Source organism: Lepus europaeus, chromosome 7 (genome assembly GCF_033115175.1).
Source record: "Lepus europaeus isolate LE1 chromosome 7, mLepTim1.pri, whole genome shotgun sequence".
Lineage (NCBI taxonomy): Eukaryota > Metazoa > Chordata > Mammalia > Lagomorpha > Leporidae > Lepus > Lepus europaeus.
This window is the reverse complement of record NC_084833.1, coordinates 121,706,771-121,727,207: the sequence shown is the minus strand read 5'-3', so window position 1 is coordinate 121,727,207 and position 20,437 is coordinate 121,706,771. Positions and strand designations below refer to the sequence as shown.

Sequence of the window (20,437 nt, the reverse complement as noted above, 5' to 3'; positions counted from 1 at the left end):
AGATGATGAGGGATTACATCCTCAATAAATAGCTGGTTGGCTGCAACCAACAACATACGGGAACATGAGAGAACAAGAGGTTGGGAGCACCTGGAAGATCAAGAAAAGAGCGACACCTGCGTGGTTTGTGGGCTTGTCGTGGGATTGGAGTCTGGGGCAAGGAGAGAAACAAACAGTAGAGAAGATAGACAGAAACAATTCACCCAGGCCGAGGAAGCCAGAGAGAGCTGTGTTCCCAGCATATGCAAGGTGTGTTTAGAGCATGACAAAGCCATGATGAGAGATCACAGAGAAGGTTTGCATCTGGGACTTCCAGCAAGATCCTGAACAGGGAATAAGGAACATGCTTTCCATAGTCTTTCATCCATGCTAAATAGTTGTAGCTTCTGTCTTTGCTAATGGATGCATTAATGACACAGAATAACATATTTAATGCCGGGTATGTGCCGGGCATAATCATTGAGAATTTCCATTTTATCTGATGCAGTTATTATAAATAATTAAGATTACTGAAGGAGATGGCCATAGGAAGCATTTATCATGTGATAATCAGTGCTGGTTTTGGTTACCATTATTGTTAATACTATCATTCTTACAACAACCGTATTATGTACGCAGTAAGGTACTATTTGGCTTCATTTTATAGATAAGAAAATAAAGGCTCACAGGGATAATTTCACAGCTGAAGTTAAGAGCCCACTTGAACATGTCTCAACTCCAGATTCCGTTCTGCCGACTATGGAAAACCTTCTCAAACGGCCTGCTTTATGTGGACTTCTAAGAACTGAGTCTCTATGTTCAGGACAAACATTTGCATGCTGTTTCTAACCACAGTATACAGAACATTCACAGGGTTCACCCTCCTGTATCTGAAGCTGATTATGTGGGAACCAATCCCTGATACTCCCTAGGAACCCCATGATGTCCTGTCTCCAAGAGCACATAGAAACTCAGTGCTGCTGGGGGCTGGCGCCGTGGGGCAGTGGGTTAATCCTCCGCCTGTGGCGCCGTCATCCCATATGGGCGCCAGGTTCTAGTCCCGGCTGCTTCTCTTCTGATCCAACTCTCTGCTATGGCCTCAGAAAGCAGAAGATGGCTCAAGTGCTTGGGCCCCTGCACCTACATGGGAGACCAGGAAGAAGCTCCTAGCTCCTGGCTTCAGATCAGCGCAGGTCCGGCCGTTGCAGCCATTTTGGGGGTGAACCAATGGAAGGAAGAGCTCTCTCTCTGTCTCTCCCTCTCACTGTCTGTAACTCTACCTCTCAAAAAATAAATAAAATCTTTTAAAAAATCAAATCTCAGTGCTGGGAGCCAGCATTCATCTAGAGGTTAAGACACCCACATCCCACATCAGAGTACCTGGGTAGAATTCCTGGCTCAGTCTTGGTCTTTAGCTTCCAACCATTGTAGACTCTGGGAGGTGATGGTGATGAGTCAAGTCATTGGGTTCCTGCCACCCCTGTGGGACACCTGGATTGAGTTCCTCAGCCCAGCCCCCTGCCAGCTCTTGTGGGCATTTGGGGACTGCATCAATGCATAGGCGCTCGCCCTCGCTCTGTTTGTCTGGTTCTCTTTTTCTCTGAGTCTTTTTGCATCTCAAAGAAGTTAAAAAAATAATTTTCAGAATTCAATCTTTCTCTAGTGAAAATTCTACACTATCAAGTATCCCATCCTTTCTATTCTTCCCCCTGTTAATGAGTTGATAGGAAAAGCTGTGTTGTGAATAGGATTTCTTAAAATATTTATTTATTTATTTATTGTAATTTGAAAGGTAGAGAAACAGAGACAGGCAGACAGAGCTCATCTATTGCTCGTCCCCAAATGCCTACAGGTGGAGGCTTAGCCCACTATGCCACAGCGCCGGCCCCCCAAGTGGCATCTTAATCACTGTGTGAGACACCTGCCCCTAGGACTCGATTTTGAAGGACTGTTGCCCTTAACCAATGGCATGACCTAGAGGAGCAATGCCCATACGTGCTTAGGCCTCCAGAGGAAGGTCACCACTGACCTCAGGTACAAGGACACAGCAGCAGGCAAGCTGTGTGCTGTGAACAAAAATTCAAAGCAGAAAGCATACGCCTTTCAGCTCACCTTGACCACTCTACATCTTCTGAACTCTACATGCTGCAGGCCACACCTGTCTCTCCAAGAGACTGGAAGGGAGTGGAGAGAGCGGTGGAATCTGGGATCTGATGACTTCCACAACAGCTACTCTGAGGCTGGTACAACACCCTGGTGTGGACCTTGGCGGCCACTGCCAACCACTACTTAGCTATCACCGGAACTTTGCAAAACTACTACCTTTTCAATACCAAAGGCAACCCCAAGGGCATAGAAATGTCAAATGGAGTGCTTAGGAACGCTGGTGCAAAACGCTCCAGGGGTACAACGTTCAGTGCTGAGACATAAACCGAGAGAATGCAAGGAGTGGGGAAAAAAAAAGGGAAAAAGCCTCACTTTCGCAGCATACATAATGTGTAGGTTTGATTACTGAACAGAGATATGAAATATGTGCTAAATAATTCTTCCGAACAGCTCATTAGGCCTAATCCATCTCTGATTTCTATGAGTCTATTAATTTCAAATATGTGCCTGCTTACACATACACACATTTGCACAGGATCGTAAAATGCCGGCTGAAGTCCACCGCGTAGCAATAACCCTGGAAATGACAACGGGCCAAATGCCACGTGGGCACAGTGCGTGCTTTAAAATGTTTACAGTTTCCACGCGTGCTAAGTGAAAACAAGGAACCGCGCACCAATGAATGACATTTCAGGCAGAAACCCAAGTCCCTCACAGCCAGATGTGTGTGTGGCAGGGCGGGGCACCCAAGACGGCCCTGTCACAAGGCTAGCAACCTGCAGCAGCCTGGACACAGACGCCACATGGACACCAGCAGCTGTCCTCATACAGTGCAGAGACTTGGCACGGGCGGGGGATGGCTGCTTTTCCAGGTTTCTCTTCCAGTATTTTATTTATTCTTTCATTTTTTTTTATTTTTTTAAAAGATTGATTTCTTTATTTGAAAGGCAGAGTTACTGAGAAGTATAGGCAAAGAGAGAGAGAGAAGAGTCTCCATCTGATGGTTCACGCCCCAGATGGTTGCAAAGGTAGGAGCTGTGCCGATCCGAAGCCAGGAGCCAGGAGCTTCCTCTAGGTCTCCCACGTGAGTGCAAGGGCCCAAGGACTTGAGCCATCTTGCACTGCTTTCCCAGGCCATAGCAGAGAGCTGGATGGGAAGTGGAGCAGCCAGGACTTGAACCAGCGCCTATATGGGATGTCGGCACTGCAGGCGGTAGCTTTACCTGCTACACCACAGCACTGGCCTCTCTTCCAGTATTTTAAATTCATGATTTATCTATTTAATTTAATTTTATTTGAAAGGCAGAGAGACAGACAGAGATCAATAGTCAAGCCTGGGCCAGGCCAAAGCCCAGAGCTTAAAATTCAATCTGACTCTCTCACGTGAGTGGCAGGGACTCAAGTACTTGGGGCATCACCTGCTGCTTCCCCAGGTGCACAGCGGCAGGAAGCAGGAATCAGAAGCAGAGCTGGGACCTGAACCCAGGCACCCTGACATGGGGTGCAGGCATCCCAAGCCGCATCACAACCACTCTGTCTTATCTCCTAAAACCCAAGGCCCTGTCATCCTTGATCTTAGCTCCAACATCGTGGTAGTTCTCACAGACATTCCAGATCCCCAAACCCCTCTTTTCTTTTTCAAATTCCTTCGCCCCGACCCTGCACTCCATGACACTGTCCCTTAAGCCACGTTTCACTTTCTGTCACAATACTTTCCAGGTGTGATGCTTGTTTACTGGTTTATCTTCTGATACCTGGTTCCTGCTACGTACAGTTGTGCAGGCTATGTACTGCTCCAGGGCATGGGTCTGAGGGAGCTATAGCAGTGACCCAAGTGCAGCTGGTGTGCTCGTTATCCAATGAGGGCTCTATAGCACATCTCCAGCCACCTGGGAGAAGGTTCTCGATTCCTAAGGGCTCTGTGCCAGTTGTGTGGGGGGAGAAAATCTTTTTTGCCTACTGCATACAACCCCAGCCTTCCCTGTGACAAAAAAGAAAAGAAAAATCACTCTGGGAGAGAACCTAGCCCCTGGGCAGTGTTTGGTTCCTGGAAGATGAAGAATCGGACTACAGGAGAGACACACCAGGCTCTTCCAGTTGTTCTCCAAGGAAACATCGAGCTCCTGCTCTGCGCCACGGTACTCACTGGACCAGTAATTACAGGGAGGCAAGATCTGTGGGCTCAGAATTACAACGCCTTGGCCTTGAGGGGGCTGCACTGTGGTGTAGCAGGTAAAGCCGCCACCTGCAGTGCAGGCATCCCTCGTGGGCGCCGGTTCGAGTCCCTGCTGCTCCACTTCCCATCCAGCTCTCTGCCATGGCCTGGGAAAGCAGTAGAAGATGGCCCAAGTGCTTGGGCCCTTGCACCTGCATGGGAGACCTGAATGAAGCTCCTGGCTCCTGGCCTCGGATCAGCGCAGCTCCAGCCATCGTGGCCAATTGGGGAGTGAGAACCAGTGGATGGAAGACCTCTCTCTCTCTGCCTCTCCTTTTCTCTCTGTAACTCTGCCTTTCAAATAAATAAATAAATCTTTGGGAAAAAAAAAAACCTTGGAATTCTTGGAATGGAGCCACCTCACCTCTCCACGCCTCTCGGCATCACCACCAATCCTTGTGTATCTCTTACTATGATTTCTCACCCTCTCCCCTCTCTGCACCTCCCCTTCCTTCTTCTTTACTCAGGGTCACAGACAACCAGCCCATACCTGGATGCTCTGCACACATCCAACCTCCGACAGCGGTTTTCTGTCCTTTCTCTTCAACATTTTTGAAGCGCAAGCCTACAAATCATCCCATCTGTCCCTTGGCTGTGTGTCACTTCAAACTTTGAATGTTAGACTACCTCCAGCACAAAAGGTTACACTAAATAAGAAACCTGCAGCCATTAATGACCAATTTGTCATCTAAGAGAAATTCGGACTAATTAGAGGATGCCTCGAGTTATATCCATTACGGACATGTGCTAATTTGCTTCAAGGTAGAACTTCTCCTTGTCACTGGTGTTCACATCTCTGCAAGATAAAGCAGACATTTCACTTGGTCCAGAGATGTAAAGAGTCAACTATTGAAAACCAAACATTTGAGGTTTCAGTTTGAAAAGGCCACGGTTCTCACTTTCAGACACATGCAAAAATCACCAAAAGGCTTGCCAAGAAATGTTAATAAGTGCTTAAGTTTGGATTTAAAAAATATGTCTGTGTGTTTCCAAGCAGCTGAAACCAGAAAATATGAATCATAATAGTTGGATGTTGAACTAGCCAGGATAAAGCTAGCTACTCTTAACAAATGCACTCCACAACCTCAGAAGTCTAAATGAAGTGTATTTTCCCTGCATGGAATAATCTAGCATAGTCCCAGGTTAGCTGGGAGACGGGATCCCTGCTCAGGGCTGTCACTCAGAGACTTGGCTGATGGAGCATCTGCCAAACAGGCCACGGGTTTCCAAGGTCATTCTGGATATCACCATCCAGATGGCAGAAGAAGACAGCATGGACAGCATGATGAGTTCTGCGTGGGGGGTTTTCATGGACAAAGCTCACAGAACGTTTGCTCAGAGGCCTTTGGGCAGCGCTGTCCCACGGCCACACCTCACTTGCAGACCGGCTGGGGATTCCAGGTGAGCTTTGTGCCCAGGAAGAATAAGTGGCCTTTCCAAATTCTGAAATAATGATAATGATCGCTTCATCAAGAGTAAAGGATGGAACTGAGCCAGACGGGCCCGGCCCTCACTTCTCATTGCAGACTCTGGAGAACTGAGCCCCTGGGAAGCCCCGCCCCGCCTCCTTGCCACTTTGCAGGATGTAACAGAGCCAGGACTCAAATCCAGAGCACCCTGGCACTCAACCACAAGTCAGATTCCAAAAACAACACAGCTTGCCAAAACTCTGCAAGACCAATGCCAGGGTCAAGATGTCTATGTGTCTACAGAACGGACACCAGCCTCAGCCCCGGTACCAGTGCCCCAGGAGCTGTGTTATATATTTCTAGATATCACATCTGTAGATGGCAAGTACTTCCATTTTCCCACAGTGGACACACTGCATTCTGGGTCCTCCCTCAGCCACATGAAGCCAAGACTGGGCACGTGTGTGGGGTCAGGTACTGCTCTAAGTACTTCTCATCCTGCTACGGCCTTGGTAGCCCTGCTATTAGCCCCTTCGGTGATAACAAACTAAGGAACACCAAGGTTAATCACTGTGCAGAAGATCACACACCCGGGTGACGGGGCCAGGATTGGAACTCAGGGAGTGACCTTGCTCTCGGCTCTAGGCTGAATCATTATGTTCTACAGCCCTAAGGTAGGATTCATCCAGTACAGAAGGCCTAAGGCACAGGTGTCTGGCAGGGGTAGCTAAAGCTATTGCTTGGAAAGCCCACATCTCACACTGTGGTGCGGGGGTGTAAGTCCTGGCCTTGCTTCTCTGCAGCTTCCTTTCCCTTGCTCTCCCCTTTGTAGACCGTGAATGAAAGAAGTGAATCTTTAGATTTTCTACAAAACCCCTTGTGAAAGTGTTGAGTTAAAGGCCTTTAGATTGCTCACCTGCAGATTGATGAGGTGTGCCACATTGCCCTGGTGATTTCTGCTGCAATGTCTTGTTCCACCAGATGACCGAGCAGACAAGCCCAGCACCAGCTCACACACGCCTTAGTGGCATTCTGCTTAATAATACCTCAACCCACGCCAAGCCAGTGATACCCCAGAGTCTTCGTCTTCTAGTAAAAGACAAATAATTTTCACTATTATAGCTTATTATTATTCCTAATAAATGTTTCATTTACTCAACAAATATCCCTTAATATATCCCATGTTCCAGGCAGTAATTTAGTCACTATAAATGATAGCAATAAACTTAGTGGCCTGGTGGATCTTGCAATTTAGGGGAAGAAGCAATAAATAAGTAAGAGATAAATAAATAATAGACTTCTCTAAGTGCTAAGGGCTATAAGGAAAATTAAACAGCTAGGTAGAGGGGTAGAGTGGTGTGGGTAGCAGTCCTGGCTACTTCAAATAGCCCACGCCGGCGCTATGGCACAGTGGGTTAACGCCCTGGCCTGAATCGCCAGCATCCCATATGGGCTCTGGTTCAAGACCTGGCTGCTCCACTTCCGATCCAGCTCTCTGCCATGGCCTGGGAAAGCAGCAGAAGATGGCCCAAGTCCTCGGCCTCCTGAACCACGTGGGAGACTCACAAGAAGCTTCTGGCTCGTGGCTTCGGATTGGTGCAGCTCCAGCCATTGTGGTCAATTGGGGAGTGAACCATCAGATGGAGACCTCTCTCTCTCTGCCTCTCCTCTCTCTGTGTAACTCTGACTTTCAAATAAATAAATCTTTAAAAAAAATAACCCAGTCTGGAAAGCTTTCTTTGCGGATGGGAGGTGGGAGCAGGTGCATGAATCCAGCCAGGGATCCAGCCACACAATACTGCATGTCTTAAGTCAAGAATGAAGTCGGCGGGTTCCAGGAGCAGCAGAGAAGTGTGCTACGTTTCATGCATATGAATGAGGCAGCAGTGATTGGGAGCAGTCAGAGGGATAGACAGACACCGGGTGATTACACAGCTCGTATGCCTTTGAAGTTTTTTTCTTTCCCTTCTAGGTGGAAATAGAAGCCACTGCAGAGTTTGGCACTGAGGGTCAGGTGTACTCACGCCCTGCATAAGGACAGTTTGGTAAACAGCAGTCCTGTGAGATTATTCCACCTAGCGACATTGCAGCCAACTTAGCTCGTGCAAGAGCACACCACGATGTGAGTCTCACGATGCATTTCTCAGACGCACCCCTGTTGTTAAGCAATGCATGACTGTAGCTTGGTTTATGTTACTAAATGATGACTAAGACTAGGAGGTGGCAAGTAGACTCCGGGAAAGCAGGAGTGGAAGCAGTCTAAGAAAGAGACGATGGTGGCTTTGATGCGGGAGGTGGCGTTTGAGATGGTGAAAGGCAGTCTGATTCAGGACCTGTCTTACAAGTAAAGACAAAGGGAACCTACTGATGGGATGGATGCAACACATGGAGGGAAAGGAAAAATAAATAGGAGATCTACTAAGTTGTTGGCCTGAGAAGCTGAATGGTGATGGTGCCATGTCCTGCTATCAGAACCACGAAGGAAGTGATGAAGTGCAGAGTGGAGCTGGTGTCAAGAGTACAACCTGGGAGGCCGGTCTGAAGTGTCAGTCAGTCATACAATGGGACCTGGAGGTTAACTGTAGGACAGACCGTCTGGAGTTCCAAAAGGCAAGGGCACAGTCAGGATGTGTGGCAGGCACCTGCAGCATGGAAGGGCCTGTGGCTCCATGGCAGAAGCTCCACCATCACCGGAGACATTCAGAAAGATGGAAAAAGAAGCTGCAGCAATCAGCAGGGGGGACATCCGTCCACCTGCCAGGCCTTGTGGTAAGCCAGCCATAGGAGAAACAACCACTGTGAGATGGCACTAGGAGGGGAAATCACCCAGGGAACAGCTGGACTTCAGCTGAAGGGAAAGCACTGGAACACTGGAGGAAGACACTGGAGACGTACGGGTGGTGCCGCTGACGTGACCGATCATGACATCCAGAGAAGAGGAAAAGTGAGCGGATTATGGGGAGGTTCAGATTATTGGGCGTCCAAGGGTGTGTGGTGATAAGAATCTAGAAGGTGATGCATGGCCCAGGCAGGTGTGGGTCTTTGCCTTCTCAGGTGGCAGAGATAATTGAGACGCTATAACAAGGTTTATCCCAAGAGTCTCTTGGCAAAAAGGAACAAGAGTTCCAATTATTTCCCTAGCCCAGATCAGCCCTATTGGTATTTGTAACAAAGAGGCTGCATCACAGCTGGGAAGGAATAGCATCCATGCTCTGAAGTTTCTTCCACGATGGGCTCAGCGGCTCGTGCCTTGGTTGAGGACCGGGTGCTCTAATCAGGCCTTGCTGTGTTTACACATAACACGATGATTTAACAATATTCTTGCTTTAGAGCATCCAAATGCCCCTGTTCCTTAGGGCTGCTACAGTCGAACACCAAAACTGAGTGACCTGAAACAACAGAGATCTGTTGTCTCACAGTTCAAGAGGCTCGAAGGACAGAGCCACAGTGCTGGCAGACCCAAGCTCCCTGTAAAACCGTAGGGAAGAGTCCTTCCTGCCTCTTCCCCATTTCTGGTTGTCCAGTGGTAATCTGTAGCATCCCTCGGCTTGCAGGTGCACCGCGCTGAGCTCTGCTTTGTTGCCAAGTGATGTTGTCCCTTTGGGTGGATGTGTCTCCACATGGCCATCTTTTATAAGGACACCAGTTATATTGGTTTAGGGGCCCACCCTTCTCCAGTATGGCCTCATCTTAAGTAATTATACCTTCAACAACCCTATTTCCAAATACAGTCACTTTGGAAATTAAGACTTCAACATACCGGTTTTTTTTCTTTCTATTTTCCCGTGTGTGGTGAATTAAAGTAGCAGGCATCAACCCACAACACCCTGGCATTGCTTGCTCCAGTTTTCATGTATAAAAACTGCACTAAATTAAAATAATTTGCATATATTCTTTTACTTACTCATAGGTTGTGATGGGTTAGAATTGTTTTGGATTGAGCTCTCCTGATGAGTAAATTTGTTCCAAGATGATTATTTTGAGTGCAAGAGTACTTTTCCACTCACCCACTACATTACAGCCCTTTTGAAAGTCAGAGACGATCAGGAAATTATTTTCACACAAACACATCTTCCTCTGCCTCCACGGGGCCAGCCAAGCTTTGTCTGAAGGTTGATTTCGGTGTTGCGATTTTCCATCAGTCTGCTGGTTGATGCTGTTCTCATTAAAAATTCTATTATTTTTAAAAAATCCATCAGCACAACTGTAAGATTAATTCATAGGTTCATTTTATAAGACAAATCAAATCCTCCAAAAACTTTCTAAGCCAAAGCACTGCACACTAAAAAGACAGTAAAACTGGACAAATATGTCCAAACAAACAAGTGACGCAACTATGTGACTAGAGGAGATCCAAGAAAAGCATAAAAGATTGAGGCTGCTGTACACCAGTGGTCTTCACATTGTTCCTAGAAAAATGCATGTTATAAAAAAACTACATGAATTTCAAAAAAAATTGCACCAGGATAAGTTTAGCTTTTAATTTCATTTTATCATCATTTTGAAGGACCCATATATAATACTTCATTTCAACTAATTTAAGCCATCTGGCACAGGTTAAAGTAGACAGGAGTGTTCCTGGGGTTTTATCAGTGATGCCCAAGATCAGTTCCTACTGGCAGAGACATGGTTCTTGGCCACAGACTTGTCCAAAAGAAAAGTTACCAGGGAGACTTCCTTCTCTATTTTACCCATCCGTGGGCCAGACCTGAGTCTGCCTCCCAGTGAAGAGGAGATGTAGAAGAAGGGAAAAATTTCAACCAGGGGACATTAAAGTTGCAAAAGCATGAAAGCCCCCACGGAGGGCATGCCCACCTGTTTTGCCCAGTGGATTGATTATGGAAAAAAAAATCAGTCATCCAAGGAAAAAGCTCTCCCAATCCTCAATCTGTATCTGAATTTCAGAGCCCACTATTTGCTTCTGATAACTGCACCATGGAACCTTCCGTGTGGATCTTTCTGGTGCAAAATTCAGTTTCAGAACCATGAACTGCCACAACTTGCCATGCAACAATCTTGTTACGAATAACACAGGACTATCTTTCTATTGACTTCTTCCTGGAAATAAAACATCTCAAGAAATATTTTGAACTGATAATTCCCAGGATCTAAATAGATACGTATGAGAGGTACTAAAACAAACAAACACAAACAAACAGCAAATCACAATTCCAGGTGGACAAGGGGGTATTTCTCTATAGATCTTTCAAAAGCGATACACAGTATAACTATCAAAGTCTACCCCAAGTGGGTGCTTAGGCTACAACAGCTTATAATGAAAACTGTTGTATGTGTGTATGTGGTCCTCAGTCTCATATATGTATACATATAATGCATGTGTATTTGTATATACATATGCAGAGAAAGTGACAATATTCACTAAGCTTTGTGGGTACTATTCCATTTCAACTCAAAACAACACTTTGGATATGTTAGTTTTTTATTACGTTAACTGAAATATCTAAGAGGAACTTCTTAGGAGGAAAGGAGGTTTATTTCTATTTATAGTTTTGGAGGTTCACAGTTCAACATCAGGCTACTCTATTAGTCTAGCACCTGATGATGGCAGAACATGTGCAGAGAAATGGTCATTTGGCAAACCAGGAGCACACCACACATCCCTCTCCATGTGGCCTCTCCTTATATTGTCATAGTAATTCAGCAATGGGCTCCACATTAGCAACCTAATCCAAGCCAATCCTCCTCAAACACTCCACCTTCAGACGCTAAAATTGAATCAAGCGTTCACACTAATCCATCAACCATCAGCTTAGTTCATTAGCCATTACCATTAAGACTTTGGGGCTCAAAGGTTCGCATGAGTTTGGGGAGCCAAATCCCACTCATACCACAACACCGAGGTGGGCAATAACTACTTGTTAAAATAAATACAAAGGCCGGCGCCGCGGCTCACTAGGCTAATCCTCCGCCTTGCGGCGCCGGCACACCGGGTTCTAGTCCCGGTCGGGGCACCGATCCTGTCCCAGCTGCCCCTCTTCCAGGCCAGCTCTCTGCTGTGGCCAGGGAGTGCAGTGGAGGATGGCCCAAGTGCCTGGGCCCTGCACCCCATGGGAGACCAGGAGAAGCACCTGGCTCCTGCCATCGGATCGGCGTGGTGTGCCGGCCGCAGTGCGCCTACCGCGATGGCCATTGGAGGGTGAACCAACGGCGAAAGGAAGACCTTTCTCTCTGTCTCTCTCTCTCACTGTCCACTCTGCCTGTCAAAAATAAATAAATAAACACAAAAAAAATGTTGCCAGTTATCACACAAAGAGAAAATGCCTGAGTCAGGGTTAATAGATTCTCATCTCCCAGTACATTTTCAGTCTAGCGTGCTACTCCTGGTAGAACTTGAACCAGTGAGGTCTTATTTGTCAGAGACCTACATCTCTACCTATTCTGTTCCCATTAAACATTCTTTCTGTCTTCAAAGCTTGCATACAGTTTGAAATTCCATCCTAAACCAAACAAACCTTTTGCATTATTTGGCCATCTGTATGATATGGCTGGCATTATTTATTTGTTATTGGTTACCTATTACACAGGGCAGCCCATCAACATACTTCCACAGATGCAGAACGGCTTCAAGCAATACAAGAATAATGTCTTATTTTACACATCACTGGAGACTTTCAACCCAGGAACACAAACAAGCTTTTAGCATTAATTATAACTTTTTTCCACGACTCCCCAGGAGAGATGCCTATGGTGCTACTACCAGTACAAACAAAAGAGAAGGAGGAGGAAGAAGAGGAGGAAGAAGCATATGGGTCCAGATCCCGCCTATTCTGCCCCAGAATCATGGAGCCCAGACTCACTGGCCTGTGAAACCCTTGCAGAATCACGTGTCTACCTGGGTCTGTTCAGTGCCCCATTCTGGAGAATGCATGTCAGTGTTCAAGGAATGGTGGACTCTCTGAAAGCCTAAGATTGCTGATACCTGAGGCACAAGTTTGGTGGGAGGACGTGCAATATTTCATACTCTGAACAGCATATGGACTTGCAAAGAGATGACGAGAGGAGACCTCTAGGGGAGGGCTGGGTCTCTGTGTCTCCAAGCCACAGACTGCGTAACACCCTAACCTGCCCATGGTCCATCCACAAACCACTCAACAGCGGCAATTCTTGGGCACTGCTCCAAGGAGGGACAACAGAGTGCTCCCCTTCTCCAGGAAGAGAGGAACTCGTAAAGAAGAAAAGAAGCAACAGGAGGAATCGAGCACGACGCACAGAGAGAGGTAGCAAGAGAGGTCAGACGCAGCTGGTTCTGAAGCCCAAGCTCAGCCACAGCCTGAACATGTGATCTGGGGAAAACGCCTCCCATTGCCTCTCAGCCTTGTGCTTTCCTGATCTGTAGAACCTGCCTAAGAGTTGTATCCACCGCACGCAGCAGCCATGAACAGGAAATGAGAGGTTGCAGTTGAGGTGCCCAGGCCAGGGCCTGATGCACAGTAAACCTGGTTGTTTGATCCGGAGTCAGAGCCGGAGCTCAAGGACACAGGTTTTGGGACCAGACAAAATGAGCGGTTAGGAGACAGCACGGTGATAAATGTCAGCTAATTGCACCAGAAGCATGCAGGGTCAGCAGGATGCGTTTGCACTGGGTAGAAAAGGTAGCCCTTCCTCCAGGCCTGTGTAGCACCAAGCTAGGGCTCACAGCCGGAGAGGTGATGGAGTGTGTTGCATGTCAGCCCATCTTGCCCTTCCAGAAGGCGTCCTTGCGCGAGACGGATGATCACGACCCTCATTATCTGTAAAACCAGGTGGTGGAACTCCGTGGTCAATGAAATCCTTTCAAACTCAGACAGGGGAAGAAAAAAAAAAATCCCTTCCTGTGCTGTACATGTGGTGCCTGGTGACGGTGATGGAGAACTGGGCTGCCCCTGCGCATCCTCCTCTGTGTTCCAGGGATGACTGGCACACTGCTGCTCCTTCTGCCCCACGGTTGGGTGAGTTTCTAGCTTTCCCGTTTTAGTCGTTGGCTCCTCAACAGGCTGAGTGTGCTTCCAGGAGCCTCCCTCGACAAGCCCATCTGTCTGCGCTCCTCGGAGCCACGGTCCAACAGTGGGAGCCCTGGCAAGCCCCCGAGGTGCGTGCACGGGGTACAGGATCCTAGTGGGGGCAGGGCAGGCAGAGTCGCACATGCTTCCTGAGTGGCATTGCTATTCGGAACGAGCGAACTCATAAACACTGGATCAATAGTTACACCGCGAGACATCCACTGCCAGCAGACTCTAAAAATAGAGAGGAGGAAGGAGGGGCAGAGAGGTGCTTTGTGTGCCCCGCCTTGCCTTGAAAACACTAATTTCCCTTCGGTCCGCCTGAGGAGGAGTCCATCAGTAGGGGTAGCGTTTCCACAAAGGCTTAAGGACTTGGTAGGGAAATGAGGCTCCAAGCGGAAGGCAGTATAGCTATGAAATAATGGACACGGAGCACAGAGCATCCAGGCTCAACAACCTACCTGGAAATACAGGTAACCTCATCAGCGTCTGCACAAGAACCACCCCACACAGGTGCACAACACAGACAGACAGACAGACAGTGAGCCATGTGCTGAGCGAGATCCACACAAGATATCCTGGACAAAAGCAGAGAGACAGTCTCGGACATTCATCCCTCCCCACTTCATGCAATAAGGGTTAGAGAGCACCGCCTGTGTGCCCCATGCTGGCCACCCAGTTCTGAGTAAGACAGAGAACGCACAGAATCGCCAAGGATCTTACAGTGTGGCTGGCGAAGACAGACCACACACAGAGAACCAAATCAATGGATGGGATCATTTCAGCTAGATGGCTCAGAAGAAAAAAAAAATCCAGGATGATGGGGTAGTGAAAGGCAATGATTTTTGAGTTGGGTGTTGGGAAACGCCTCAGTGGGTGGATTCCCTCTGAGCTTCAGCCACAATGGCGAGAATCAGTTTGTCCATGGGCAGAGCTGGGGCTGGGATTTTCTGAACAGTGGGAACCACTAGGAGACAGGCTCTGTCACCAGGATAGGTTGGTTGTGTAAAAGAAAGAGAACCAAGGGCAGGATGCTCACAGCAGAGGGAACCAGGGAAGGGGAGGGGCGGTCAGTGCAAGCCCAACCTGTTCAAGGGCCCCCTCAGTGCTAAAAGGGCCAGGGGGCAGAGAAGAGATCTGCTTAGGAGGTGACATGCTAAGGCTTCCATCCACAGGCCAGAGTGCCTGCTGCCCAACTCTGCAAGGGGACACCCTGGGTGCTGAGGAGCACCTAAACCACCACACCACCCTGGGCCATTCCGTGCAGCTGCCCTAACACAACTCAACCTGGACCCTGGCACTTCTCAGACCTTTGGTTCTCATCCCAGAAAAGCGACATCACTCAGCACCAAAGCTAAGGTCTAGACACGCAACAGAAGGTGCGGTTCAGCCTGATACTCGTTCACTGGAGGACCCCTATGGAATAATTCATTTTGCTGTCGCCTTATTCGGGGGACCTGTGGCCATGGGACACAGTCGTGGAAAACTGCTGAGTGTGGCTCTGATGCCCAGCGAGAGTTCCCGAGGGGCATCCCAGCCAGGTTCTCGGGCTCCGCATTGATGCCCCCAGGGAGCCATGGAGCTACCCTCTGCTTCACACCATTCTTGACCACCTAGCCCACAGCACGGCTTTTGAGCTGGCCCCTGCTCCCTGGAGATCCAAGCCATGCCTTAGACCATCTCTCACCCCAACCCCACCTCAGCGCCCTTCTTGAAAGAACCTCTGGATATATCAGTGTGTTGCATGGCCACAGCTGGACTTCAAAGAGAAAAGGGTGGGAGTTAAACTGAATGTAGGTTTGGGGCGAGGCCTGATCTTCATTTGGTTTCCATTCATTTCTTTGTCTCATGAAGCATCCCTGAGAGCATGGCGGGAGGCGGGGGGGGGGGGGGGGGTAGGAGGGCGGGAGGGGGCGGTTAGGAGGGTGGGGGTGGGGGCGGGAGAGTTGCTCTTGGCACACAGTAGGAGCCTCCCCTTCCAGGAGCTGTGCCCCAGCCCACGTGGAAAAAGAAGAGAGAGTTGAGCGCCATTACAAATCAGGGTCTACACCAAAATGAGTGGCAGATGTTCCGCGCCGCTGAGGAATTGGGGGGGGGGACAGAATCCAGGGGGTACTGAGCAGTTGGGGATGGCTCGGGCACAAAATCAGGAGCCAAGCCTGGGTCTTTACCCCAGTCCTGCACATTGCTACTTGTGAGGTTTTGGGTAACTCCCTGGGCATCAGCTTCCTCGACTATAAATGCAGGATAATTAAGTCTATTTCAGAGAGATTTGAGGATTAAATGTTACCATGTACATAAAATGCTTTTTTTTTTCTTTCTTTATAAAAGATTGATACAGACAGAGAAGGGGGGAAGAGAGAGAGAGAGAGAGAGAGAGAGAGAGAGAGAGAGAATCTCCCATTTGTTGGTTCACTCCTCAAATGGCCAAAACAGCTGAAGCTGGGCCCATCTGAAGCCAGGGGCCAGGAGCTTCCTCCAGGTCTCCCACATGGGTGCAAGTACTTGGGCCATCTTCCCCTGTTTTCTCAGTTACACTAGCAGGGAGCTTGATTGGATGTAGAGCAGCCAGGACTCGAACCAGCGCCCCATATGGGATGCCAGTGCTGCAGGCAGTGCAGCCCCCATAGAATGTTTAGCCAACAACTGACATATTATTCATCTTGTTAAATTATTACTGGTGTCTCATGATCTGACTCCAAAACTTCCTAACCGTGCTACCTCCCTCAAGTGATGTAAACTCTCCATGCCTCAGTTTCTCATCTGTAAAGATGGGTATAACAACAGCACCTGCAACACGCCATTATTAAGGTTAAATGTCATTCTGAGGTTTGAGTGATGGCTTTGAGATACAAAACACTCACATGCTCCCTCAAATACTGACTGCTCAACAAGCCTTGCCTGACAGTATGACTGCAGATTCTGTTTTGATGTCACCTCTCCCTTTAAAAATATGCATACAGAGTATCAGCAGGAGGGCAGAAAGAGTGGGAGACTGTGAATTGTTTGCAATTCTTTCCAGGCTGTCAATGGCATGTTAAGTGTAAGTTTCCCAATACCTCCAGCAGGATCATTAGAGCTAATTGGATAAAATAAAACATTTTTCTCAAAGTTTCCTCACATTGGAATCTGCTGCTGAAGCATTTATTCTTTGGGGATCGGGAAGAGATCTTCAAGAAGCGATACTGAAGAGAACAAAGCAGAATAAAATGAAATTAGAGCAAAAAGTCCTCTGCTGGTTCCGAAGAAAACTACAAGCATCATCACCACCATCACCCCAGAGGTGGATAACGAATGGGGTGACTCCTGGGGCAAAGCAGAGGGGCTCAGGCCTCCCCTTATGGTGGTTCCTTATAGCTGGGTCATGATTAGCCAAAAGAAAAAAAAGGAAGGAGAGAAAGAAGGGAGAGGGAAAGGGCAGACCCCCACCTCCTGCACACACAATGAAAATAAAACAGTCCAGAACCCTAGATGGTTGCAACCCAAAATCAGTTTACATGCAAATTGAGTGATCCTTATGCAAACAAAATTCATTCTGCATTTCCTGCTTGCTGTCTGCACTGACAATTAGAAAATGCAGAGCCTGGGTGCTGGAGAGCCCCAGGGCTGCCACTCCAGGAAACCACTGTCCCAACAAGGCAGCCCTTCCTGGCTCCCGAGAGCATCACAGTAGGGGAATGAGGGGAATCCTGGGAGACATCAAGTTGCCTGACACCTGGTGCCTCACTTCCTGACCCAAGGCCATGGCTGAGTCAAGGCGCAGCTCAGGTGACCCCTGTGTGGTAGAACTATGTCCACTCCGAGGGTCCTCAGCCTGATGCTGACACAGAACAGCAGGTGATCCGGGCTGGCCTTTTAAAGGCTGTGTCTGGGTGAGCCTCAGGAGGGAAGCTCCACCCCACCGTAACCTTCTTCCTTCCTCTTTACCCAAACAAGACTTGCATGTGGAAGGCATTTGTAGTAAGACAAACAAACATCAACCTCAAAGAGACAAGGCAACAGACCCTATCCCCAGGATGAAGAAACAGGAAGCATTGAAGCAAAGACAAAACCAGAGAAACCAGCCAGCTCAAGACCGTGAGACTGGACAGAAGCTGCTCCCTGCCCAGGACTGAACACACCGCTCCCTAGAGAGAGCCCTGATGCTCAGGAGCCTCCTGGGCCGCCCTGGGGATACCAGATCCCAGCCCCTCCAACCCCTTTCATTTTTCCCTTATCGTGAGAGTGTCTGCCTGTCCGAGCCCACTTGCTATTTATTATCTCCAAACCCCACACAGCTGTCTTCCACCTTCTTCACAAAAATAAATAAACCACCCCATCTCCATCTAAAATGTTTCCCACATGACCATGTCTGTATTTTGTCACTGGGGTGGGGGTGGGGAGGCTTCCTCCTTGCAACCCAGGGTTTAGGGACAAAGGAGGTGTCTGGACAGGGTTAAATTCCATTGACTATATTGCTTTAGACATTTATTTTTGCTCTTGTGCTTTGGAAGGCTGAACTGGTTGCATCTTTGCAGCTGCCATGAAACCCCTTTCTAAGGCAGGCACTCGATCCTTGCAGAGTGGAGGCAGCTCCACGTTTCGCCTTTGTCCAAAATCCTTCCCTCAACAGCACAGTGGAAGAAGTGCGTTTCATGAACCAGCGAATCAGTAGGAGCTCACTGGGGCCACCAGCATTAGCCTCCCAAAGACAAAGGATCATGGGATGCTTGCCGCTCCGCACAGCTTCTTAAATCAACGCACTTCCCTCGGCACTGTCCTGTCAACATTCTCCATTCTGTGGGTTATTGCCCTAGGAATGCAGTGCACAAACAAACGGGAACTCAGAACAGCCATCCCGCGCCAAAACAGGTGGACCCTAGGGGCATTTGCCAAGGGCCTGCACCGGTAAAAGGTGAGACTACAGCTACATTGCCTTGCGGTGACTTCCACACCCCAATTTGGAAAACTTTATCAAAGGAATTGTTTCCGTGCACTATCTCAACTTTTTCCTCCTGCCTCCCCTGTGGGAAAATCCCAGAGAGTGCCAATCCCCACTGCAATCATGAGTATGTTGTCCACCTGTGAGCAGAGTGGTTTGTCAACGCTGGAAATTGAGTGAGCGTGAGCGTTTGTTTCCAGGGACAAGGCAGGCAGGGAGACAAGAGCCTCCCACCCAACAGAAAACAGAGCCCCCTGGCTTCTGGGAGCCTGAGCTCCAGAAACCACCAGGGCCCAACACCACACTGGCACCCTGTCCCTGCTGGGTAAGGGAAGTTTGGCCCACACGCTGTTTGGGTGGACAGCATGAATGGATCTCAGTTCACCAAAGGAAATAATATTTTTTCCGTAGACAAACCCGACTTCTTCAGCCTCAGAAACCACATTCAGACAGGAGAAGGCATCTTTCGGTGCCCACCAGCTCAGGAAAGCCCTGGAAGCCTCAGGCCCAGCAGAACACAGCGTCTCCACCAGGGTCCGGGAGCCCCCCCCCCCGGGGGGGGGGGGGACAGACACAGGCACTGGCGACAGGGGCAGAGGGAGGGCATTCACACCACGCCAGCCCCCTCCTTGGGGGACTCACTGACTCCAGAGGAGGCTGCTCACACTGAGCCCTCTCCAGGCTCCCAGCCACCAGGGCCACCAAGCTCAGGCACAGGTGCAAAGAGTCCCTGCTTCCAGCTCCCTAGCGCAGGCAGCCACTTCTCACCCCGCACAAAGTCCCAGAGCCCAGAAGGCCCGTGGTGGGGCAGCAGCTCTGCGCACAGAACCGAAGAGCGTTCGCCCGTGACCGCCACATTCCCGGGCAGCGCACTCAGCTCAAGCAGGAACCACGCAGCCAGGGAACCCAGCGCCGTCTCCGCCCGGCCCGGGCGGGCTCCAGCGCACACACCTGCACTCCTGCCCCTCATCCCCTCCCACCCCCGCCCCATCCAGATCGGCAATTTTAGCAAAAGAGCCGCAGCTCCCTACCTGAGGGTGGCGCTCTCCCCCTGCCGGACCGTCACGTTGTCCATAGCTTTGGGGAAGGTGGCATCTCCACTGCGCACCGGCACTCCTGTGGGTACAAGGAACAGCAGCCTGAGAGACACGACCACGAGGCACTTCCAGGGCAGGAACAGGTACCCACAGACCCCCATCCTCGACAGCCACAACTTCCCAGAACTCCGGCAGGCAGCGGCACACGCCCCCCGGGCGAGCACAGGAAGTGGGTGGGGTGGGGGAGCGAGCTCAGGGACCGAGCGGTTGAACTAGCGGCGACCGGGAGGCGCGCGGAGGCGAAGAGCGCGCAGACTCCTCCAAGTCCAATATTCCTCCCTCAAATCCAGCCTCAGCCTGCCAGCCTCGGAGACCCAGTTTCCACCGAGGACATCCAGAGGGGGGGCGCTTTCTCCGTCGCTGCGGCGGCCTGGGGAGGTGGCCGAGAAAGGGCAGGTGCAGAGAGGTGTGCGCAGGGTTCAGGAGCCGCTCCTTCGCGTTAGCAGTTCAGACATGGCACTTTGGAGAGGAGTAAGCACTTTGGTACCGGAAGGGGACGGGGCTGGGTGGCATCCAGCTACCCAGAGGCGGTCTGCGAGGCCTCCGCTCCGACCAGGGGCAATCCAACACTTTCTTTGTAAGTTTCGAAGAAAGGCTGGGCCCCCCAGCAAACAGCCTGCAACAATAGCCGGTGGAGGAGGCGGCTGCGCCGGCCTCGTGCGAGCCGCACCCGGGGATCCTGCCGCAGCCTCTCCGATCAACTTCCTCGG

At 49.6% G+C, this 20,437-nt stretch overlaps 1 protein-coding gene across 4 annotated transcripts in view; it reads right to left on the bottom strand.

The window, feature by feature from the left end:
• Positions 1-19,828, bottom strand: part of NTM (neurotrimin) — a 478,601-nt gene extending 458,773 nt beyond the window's left edge. For all 4 annotated transcript variants that reach the window (XM_062198470.1, XM_062198471.1, XM_062198472.1 and 1 more), the window contains exon 1: positions 19,662-19,828. In XM_062198470.1, coding sequence (XP_062054454.1) covers positions 19,662-19,828 — 167 coding nt within the window. The remainder of the gene's footprint in view (positions 1-19,661) is intronic.
• Positions 19,829-20,437: the final 609 nt, after the last annotated feature.